General features: G+C 36.4%; 1 protein-coding gene across 1 annotated transcript in view; it reads left to right on the top strand.

Moving 5' to 3' along the window:
- Positions 1-9978, top strand: part of VPS8 (VPS8 subunit of CORVET complex) — a 268413-nt gene that overhangs the window by 74544 nt on the left and 183891 nt on the right. Inside the window, 1 exon segment of the mRNA XM_017865711.1 lies at positions 3498-3544. Coding sequence (XP_017721200.1) covers positions 3498-3544 — 47 coding nt within the window.

Raw genomic sequence — 9978 nt, forward strand, 5'->3', positions numbered from 1 at the left:
AAAAAAAAAAAAAAAAAAAAAAAGTTTGGTAGATTTCTCTGGTGAAACCATCTAAACATGGAGATTTATTTTTGGAGGATTTTAAGTTATGAATTCAATTTCCTTAATAATTATAGGGGTATTCAAATGAGCTATTTCATGTTAAGTGAGTTTTGATAGTTGTGTTTTTTGAGAAATTGGTGCACTTCATGTAAATTGTCAAATTTATGTGTGTAGAATTTTCATAGTATTCCCTTATTATCCTTTTGATATCTTCAATGTCTATAATGATATCCTGTGCTTCATTCCTGATGTTTTCTCTTACTCCGTTGTCAGTCTTGCTAGAAGTTTGTCAGTTTTAATCAGGAAGCTAAAACACCTTAACTAAAGACACCAGTTATATCTAAATTGCTAAACACAGTACATATTTTTCAGATCTTGTTCATTGTCAGTTCTGTATTAAACAGCAATGATTAGTTCTTCCTTCTTGAAAGTCTATATCCTGTAGATATCTGTGACTGCGTGCCCTTCTGATTTTAAACCTCAGTGACTCTTCCTGAATCAGTTTGTTTCTATCCTCTGACCGTTTCATAAATATTGGTCTTCCTCAAGATTTAGTCCATTGTTGACTGCTTTTCATCTCACTCTGTGGTCCTTGGACAATTTCATTTCTATTCACTGCTTCCTCTGATAACTTAGATATCTGTAATTCTAACTCCGATGTTTCAGATTACTGTATTCAATTTCTTGTTAATCAACATCAAAGTAAAGGTGTTCCTCAAATCTGCTGTGGATCAGATTGTACTTACCTTCTTCCTTCTAACACCTCTTCCCACATTTCTTATGTCATTTTGTGACCTCTTCATTCAACCATCACTTAAACCAGAAACCTAGGAATTATAGACTCCTCTCAATGCCTTCCAAACCATGATCAATCTGTCACCAAACCCTATAGTTATAAATAATTTTGTGCACTGTTCTTTATACCTGCTGTCAGTACCCTAGTATAGTCTACCATTTTTTTCTTTGATGACTGTAATAGCCTTGGTTTCCAGTGTTGATTTTTCAGATGCTCCCACCATACAGTCACCATAGTGATCTGTCTAAGTGTATGAATCTGATTCACACTCCATTAAACCCTATAGTATATCCAAAGTACTTAGTACTGGGCCAGGCACTTAATTCCTTATTTTATGCCCTTAATTATTTTAAGTATACTTTAAAAATAGTTTCTACCTGATAATTATATTATTTGAAGTTTTGGGGGTATACTACTGCCCTTTATATTTCCTCCAGACATTCATGTATGGTGTATGGTGCATTATTTAATGAAGTGTTTTCAAGATTTTTATTTTGAGCACATCTTCAATAGGACTTTATCAGTAGTTATTTTGCCTGGGTTTAGGGTGATCTCTGGGGAGTTTTTGAACTTGCTTCTCTCAAGTATCTGAGGAGTATCCTTTTTCAGGATCACTTTTTTTTTTTTTTTTTTTTAATACTTTAAGGTCTAGGGTATATGTGCACAATGTGCATGTTTGTTACATACGTATACATGTGCCATGTTGGTTTGCTGTACCCATAAACTCTCCATTTACATTAGGTATTTCTCCCAGTGCTATCCCTTCCCCAGTCCCCCACCCGCCTTCAGGCCCCGGTGTGTGATGTTCCCCGCCCTGTGTCCAAGTGTTCTCATTGTTCAGTTCCCACCTATGAGAGAGAACATGCAGTGTTTGGTTTTCTGTCCTTGTGATAGTTTGCTGAGAATGATGGTTTCCAGCTTCATCCATGTCCCTGCAAAGGATATGAACTCATCCTTTTTTATGGCTGCATAGTATTTTCAGGATCACTTTTTATGTGAACCTCTTGGCTCAGTTGTTCTCATACTAAGGAGATAGTGTAAATTCAAATCCCAGCTCCACCTGAAGACAGGGTCTTGATTACAGATTCTTGGTGAGTATAAATTTACCCCCTCTGAGCCCAGGCTGAGACAGACAAACTTCCTTGTCATCTTCCTATGCCAACAGGCAGATTTTTTTTTTTTTCCTAATTTCCTTTCATTGAGGATGCCACTTTTTAAGAATCCCAGTTTTAGGCAGGTCCTCTGCTTCAGTTCCCTCTGTTAAAAGGGTTTAAGGCCTCAGCTTCTTTCTGGCATTAAAACCCAAGCTCTTCTGCGACCAACAAACCTACAGGATAGGATCAATAACAGCTCGGAACTTCCTGCTTTGGTTTTCGGTTCCCTTTTCACTTTTAGACCTGGCTATTGCCCTTACTATCTTAGGAGCTCAGCTGTGTATTTTAAAGGATGTTTATTTTCTGTAGCATTTCTAGGGAAGTCCTCCTGCCACCAACTCCCCATTACCTAGCCCACTGTATTCTCATTCACGGTTGAGATTTGCTATGGCTCTTAACACTTTTCACATCTATAATTTTACCTCCTATTTTTGAAGAATCAAATCTACATGTAGTCATGAGTAATATTCGTAAGTAAAGGAAGCAGGATGGGTCAGGGATAGCCCTATAATCCTTTCAGGATTGTAGGTCCTTCTTTAGTCACCGCTCTCTCAAATAATAAGAGTTCCTTAGTTTTGACCTTTTATCAGACAGGTGTTAGTATGTGGAGCTCTTTTCACATAGTGCCTTCTCCCTCCTGATGAGATTTCTGCCCAGAACATAACCCTTCCAGGATTTTTAAAAGGAAACCATTTCCCTGTAGCCAGCAGAAAAGGAAAGAATACTGCTGAAGTTTGATGCTTGGTTACTTGACAGCTTCCAGTCATAATAAGCTACTGTTTCTCCCTCAGACTCTTTCCATTGAAAAGGGTCAAAATTGTGGGTTGTCATTTACTTGATATGAGTCTGTACATGATGAATTTAAAGCAATAAAAATATTGTGAAACTGAGACGTTAAATCAATGTTAAAATAGCAGGTTTGGAGGATTGTGACAAAATATGGGCAACTTTAAATCACCTGAGCCACCAGCAGGACCAACTGTATCCTGTTATCAATTTGATTTATTTTCTTCTGGTTTCCTTTTCTTTTGTGAGTTTTCTTTACAGATCTGTGAGACAAATACATATTTTCACCTAGTATTTGTTTTCATGATATTGTAAACTCTTGATAAGCTTGTAAGATATATGTAGTATTTTACTTAATAAAATTTACTTAACTATTTTCCCATGTTGTTGAATGTAATTCATATTTCTTTTTTTTCTTTCCCATTTCCCTTTCTCCTCCTTCTCCTGCTCCCTCTGTTAGAAAGATGCAGTGAACACCTTAATGCATTAAAATAAGTTTTATTCTTAAACATATTTAGGGTACATTTCCAGAAATAGAATTACTAGGTCAAACGTTCTATTTTTCAGACTTTGACACATAATGCCAAATTGCTTACCAAAAGCATGATACAAAGTTATATCCTCCTAAAAGTCTAATAGCATCTTAAGCAGTCCTGTCATTGTCAGTGGGCCACTGGACAGGGTTGTGGGCTGATGCTTTCTTTATGGTTCCTCTACAGGATATGGTGCCTGTCATAGTTGATTACTGCCTTCTGCTGCAGCGAAAGTGAGTATGCATTGCATGTCAGATTCAATTATTTTGAACCCAGGTAGCCTCTTGTTTATGTATAAGCCATTGCTAGGAATTCTATGAATTTGACTGAATAGATTTAAAAATATTAATTTATAGAAATTTGATTCTTTAGCAATTTTCAATTCATTTACCTAATAAAATTAATTTCCATAAGACAGATGCTATGGATATATTATTTATTTGTGTGGCAGGATATTGGAGGTAAAGAACGTAACTAGCAAAAGAGCAAGACTAAGGAGTTTTAAAACTAAAAAGTGTATGATTCATTATATATAGATATATATATACACATGTATATACACACACATATATACACACACACATGCACACATACACATGCATATATACACACACACATATACACACACATATATATACACACACACACACATATATACACACACACAATCTCCTTTTTTTGGTGTATATCCTTTTTTTTTTTTTTTTTTTTTGAGACGGAATCTCGCCCTGTCGCCCAGGCTGGAGTGCAATGATGCGATCTCGGCTCACTGCAACCTCCGCCTTCCGGGTTCAAGCGATTGTCCTGCCTCAGCCTCCCGAGTAGCTGGGATTACAGGCATGCACTGCCACGCCTGGCTAATTTTTTGTATTTAATAGAGATAGGGTTTCACCATGTTGGCCAGGCTGGTCTCAAACTCCGGACCTCATGATCTGTCTGCCTCAGCCTCCTGAAGTGCTGGGAGTACAGGCGTGAGCCACCACGCCCGGCCTGGTGTATATACTTTTATGAACCTTCACTAGAACATAGTATTTTATACTACTCAAAAAAGGCTAGATTTATTGTGCTTATGCAGTACTATTTTTTTGTTTGTTTAAAATAAATCAGTATAAATAAACTCTTGATTAGGCTTTGTTAGTTTAAATTGTAACTGTATAAACTAGCCAACCTGGCTGGACGTGGTGGCTTACCCCTGTAATCCCAACACTGTGGGAGGCCGAGGCGGGAGGATCCCTTGAGTCCAGGAGTTTGAGACCAGCCTGGGTAATATAGGGAGACGTTGTTTCTAGAAAAAAAAATTTTTTTTAATTAGTTGGGCATAGTGGCATGTGCTTGTGGTCTCAGCTACTCAGGAGGCTGAGGTGGGAGGATCGTTTGAGCCTAGGAAGTCAAGGCTGCAGCAAGCTGTGATTGTACCACTGCACTCCAGCCTGGGTGACAGAGCAAGACCCTGTCTCAAAAATAAATAAAATAAAAAATAAACTAACCAACCTGTGCTAATGCACAGGGTTCTTTTTTTTCCCCCCACAGTAATAATGATAGCCAGGTATTGTTCTAAACCCTTTACATTAATTTATCTAATTTTTATAGCAATTTATTTCATTTTTGTAACAGTGAGGTAGGGATTATTATTATCCACATTTTATATAAGATGTGCCAAAACCAGAAAGCGATTACATAACTTGACAAAACTCACTCCCGCAGCTTTTGGTGGCAAAGGTGGGATTCAATACATGAGTCTAGCTCCTGCATTCTTGGTTTTAACCACTGGCTTATACCACTTTGTAAGTGATAGAGAACAAATGTGAAGGTTTAATGTAGATATCTCCCAAAACCCTATGCAACACGACTTGGTTCGTGAATTTATATAAATTCTAGTAGCCTGATTCATAAAAGGTTGGGTCATATTTTGAAGTATCAATAAAGGTTATGATGAGGGCAGTAATTTGCTATGTCAGACCTCTGATGAAGTCATAGATAGCTATAGTGAGTTCTCCTTACTTGGGGCTCAAATTTATTCCAGTGTTTTATCTCTAGTGTTACATAATTAGCAAAATACACTGTGCTTACAGTAGGGATGTTGTTGAGAACATTACTTTTTTTTTTTTTTTTTTTGAGACGTAGTCTCGTTCTGTCGCCCAGGCTGGAGTGTAGTGGCGCCATCTCGACTCACTGCAAGCTCCGCCTCCCGGGTTCCCGCCATTCTCCTGCCTCAGCCTCCCGAGTAGCTGGGACTACAGGCACCCACCACCAAGCCCGGCTAATTTTTTGTATTTTTTAGTAGAGATGGGGTTTCACCGTGTTAGCCAGGATGGTCTCGATCTGACCTCGTGATCCACCTGCCTTGGCCTCCCAAAGTGCTGGGATTATAGGCGTGAGCCACCATGCCCGGCCAAGAACATTACTTTATATTACACTTGTCTTCTTTATGAGGGCCTACAGGAGAAATTTCTTTCAGGTGTTAGGGCCAGAAATACCTTTGTGTCTCTTGAACAGCTAGTTTACTTTTAGCTGATGGACAGTGATTGTGTAGTTAATCATTGTGTCCTAGAAAGCAAAGCGCCATGATATGTCTGCTAACCTTACCCTATCGTTTTCTAAATTAGTTCTCTCTTTACCTCCCTTTCACACTCAGTTCCTTGTTGTATGTCCCTGTATTTTTAAAGCAGCCTTAATAGTTTATGAATCAGTTTTACATATTCTACTTAACTCTCATAAATACCATGTAAAGAGAGGTAATGTTATCCTCATTTTCAGATGAGGAAGTGGAGGTGTAGAGGTATTTCCAGTACTAATAAGTACTGGGATCAACTCTGATATTCAAATTGAGATAATTTATAAATGAGATGAAGTGAAGTGCCTGAAAGACTAAATTTTATTTAGAGTAAAAGGCTTATTTTATAAAATGGACTATTTCTACCTAGAATGGTGCCTGACCCAATATAGCTATCCAATACCTGATGGTTGAACTAATGAAGTAATCCTGCCTCCTGATTTGCAGGGTAACTTGTGATCATTATCTTGAATACTAGAATACTGTCACAGTGACATAAAGTTGAAGTGGGCCTAACAGTTGTAAGATGAAAGATTATATAGGGAAAAAGAAAAAATTGATGATAGTTTCCCAAAAGATTTTATTATTCCCTAAAATATTCCAGAGATAAACTTTTCTTTTTTATATGATTTGAAAAGGAAATATTCTCTAACATTTATTTCACCTATTGACTGGCTGAGAGTGCAATAATTTCTGTATTGAATCACAGCATATAACATAGAAGATAAAATCTGGTCTCGATTTTCACCAAATTAGAATTTATTTATTATTTCTTTATTTTCGTCACCTTCTTTCCTTTAATTTTTCCTGATTCCTTAGCATGCTTTCTCTGTATTGTGTCAGAAACAAATACAATATTTGTTGTTGGAGATCTCAGAAATAACAGGAACAGCAGTCATAGTGTATACTCCTTACCTCCAAGAGGAAGAGAATCGTTCCTCAGTTCAGCTCTTCCTGGTCCTTTTCATACCCGTACCTCTTTTCTTTCTTCCTCCTCCTGCTCTTACATACACACTCCTAGATCAAGGCCATGGACATTTTCCCTGAACCATAGTACAGAGAGCATACGGATGGCTTCCCTCTCGCTCAATTCTGTTTTTTAACACCGAAGACTGGATTGTACTAGATCCTGCCTCTGCTTGGGAGAAGTTCCAGCATGTGGGTTCTTATTCTCTTTCTTTCCCTCCTTGTCTCTTTCCCTAATTCTACTCTTTGGGTTCTAATAGGAGAAAAAGTGGGGGGGCAGCATTCCCAGAGATGTAAGAAGGGTTGGGGCTATGAAACTAGGCATTGGGTCAAACATTCCCTGTTTTGTTTTAGATCTGTGTTGTGCTTGTTTGCTTCTCACCATACTGGCTTTTCTTTTTCATCAGAATGTTAAGATTCTTTTGTATATGGGCCTGAGCTTAGAAGGAAAGGTTGAATAAGCCATTTGATCAACTTTAATTGTTTGCATCTAGGCCATCTTTCAGTTCCCTTCCATTTCAAACATGCAATGACTAAAGATTTATTAGATATAACAATTCTATGTTTAATTAAATAGTTCAGTGTAACCACTTAAATGGTAGAGTTAAAAAATTTTTTTTCTTAGACTTGCCATAGATAATAAGGTTAAAAATGGTCAGTTCCCTATGCTAAATTGTAGCAGAGAATTGTCAGATGTAAGTAGCTTCATTCCAGTATAGTACTTTTCTCCTTGAACTGGATGCTCTCTTTATACTATCCTTTTTGACATTTGGTCCTATTTATGTCTAAGGTCTTCTATTCTACATTTCCAAATTTGTAAAATATCTGTGACATTAACATTGCTTTAAGGAATGCTCAGATTTTGCATAATACAAATACAATCTAACAAAATGTCATCTAGTACTCAGCCAGCCAATTTCAGGTAACTTCTTCCACTTCTAGGGTCATTACACAGACACTCAATCCTGTTCCCCAGATTTCTTTTATATTAATGTCTTCTGATTGAGTATGTTGTTTTTATAGGCAGTACTTTTATTTTCACGTGTTATATTGTTTCTTATGTGGGTGAAATTATAAACAATACATGCTCTGAAATTAATTTTAACTTAGTGCCACAACCATTATTACACTATAATCACTGTTACCTCATAGTTTCATAACTCAGAGAATTCAATACCCATCAGTAATATTAATTAAGCTAGTGTATATATGTATTCCTATTTATATTTAGTAACTCTTTTATAATGTAAAATCATTTTTACTATGTGACAGTAATCACATTTGTTTTTCTGTGTAGGGCATACTGCTCAGTGTATTATGGACATCTATCTTGGTTAAAATTTGGCATTAGAATCTTTTGTAGGCCGGGCGCGGTGGCTCAAGCCTGTAATCCCAGCACTTTGGGAGGCCGAGACGGGTGGATCACGACATCAGGAGATCAAGACCATCCTGGCTAACACGGTGAAACCCCGTCTCTACTAAAAAATACAAAAACTAGCCAGGCGAGGTGGCGGGCGCCTGTAGTCCCAGCTACTCGGGAGGCTGAGGCAGGAGAATGGTGTAAACCTGGGAGGCGGAGCTTGCAGTGAGCTGAGATCAGGCCACTGCACTCCAGTCTGGGCGACAGAGCGAGACTCCGCCTCAAAAAAAAAAAAAAAAAAAAGAATCTTTTGTAAATTACTTAATATCAGAAATGACAGGAATTCTGTTTTTGAAGACTTATACTTTATTTTCATAATTTGATCTGTGTTCCACAATTTCATTTCAGTTTGGTTTTGTGTATTTTTTTTTCAGTATTAGGCAAAAGACACAATGTCTTCAGGCTTTTTGTGGGATACTTCTGATTTGTCATTTTACCTATGCAAAATACAGGCTATATATTAGCATATACATGGTAGCCCTAGTGTCAGTTTTACTTTGAAAATAGATCCAGAGTTTATGTAAACCATAATTACAATTTTAACATTGTTTAAAAATAGGGTTATGTGATTATATGTGAATTATATAGCAATAAAGCAGTTATTTTAAAAAAAGCAAAATGGGTGTTCTACACGGATGATACTGACCACTTTGAGTTTCGATCACTGTAAGGGTATCCACAGTTGTGAAGGAGCCATTGTTCCAGTGGCTTGCGTTACGTATGCATCTGAACCAAAAATATTTCTGTTAAATCCAAAGTGAACTTGAAGTAGTCTTTTAATTTCTTCCCTCATGTTGTTCAACATCAGGACTATTGTTTGAGAAACAAAAAGATCTTAATTATCAAGACTTGTGGAGGAACTGGATGTTTAAAATTTTATTAGGGTGGTGCAAAAGTAATTGTTAATTTTGTCATTAAAAGTAATGGCAAAAACTGCAATTTTGCATCAACCTAACATCAAAGCTAGGGGAAAGAAGGCCTTTTTAATTTTATTATAACTATATTGAGATATAATTCACATACCATAAAATTCACCCTTCTGAAGTATACAATTCAGTAGTTTTTAGTATATTCACAGTTGTATAACTATCACCACATGCCTTTTTAAAGGAAATCTTTACAAACTGTGGTACTTTTATCAGAAAATAGAGCATTTTAAACATAATTTCTTAAAATTCATTTGAATTTTGCTTTTGCTTTTATAAATAAGGAAACCAGCTCAAATCAACTTTGGATGTATTAAATACCGTTTGTATTTGGTGGAAATTTACTTATTTGGTTCTGGTTATATATTTAGTATGGATTGGCAAGTGGTAGGATTGATGCCCTTGTTCCCCTTCACATAATTCTAAATTTGTAATTTCTTATAATCAAAACTGTTCTTCACATTTTAAAAATAATGAAATTGATAATGTACAAAGTAAATTTAACAGTTGTCCTCTTTTTGAAGTTATAAATTATAAACTTCAAAATATCTTTAATGTGAGTACTATTATAAAGTGAAGTTTGTAGAAATATCTCTTTGGTCCTCTATTATTTATGATAGATTTTCTGTTAGACTGGCCATAGGGAGGCTAAGCTTGAAATGGTAAACATCAACTTTGAAGTCAGTCCTTCTAGGAAACAAAGATAGCACCCTGGAGAATAATGCCTAAATATAGAAAGAAATGTGAGAGCTAAAAATTTTTGTGTGCACTTGTCTTTTTTTTTTTTTTTTTTTTTTTTTT

Source organism: Rhinopithecus bieti, unplaced genomic scaffold, assembly GCF_001698545.2.
Source record: "Rhinopithecus bieti isolate Rb0 unplaced genomic scaffold, ASM169854v2 scaffold_2432, whole genome shotgun sequence".
In the NCBI taxonomy this organism is placed as follows: Eukaryota; Metazoa; Chordata; class Mammalia; order Primates; family Cercopithecidae; genus Rhinopithecus; species Rhinopithecus bieti.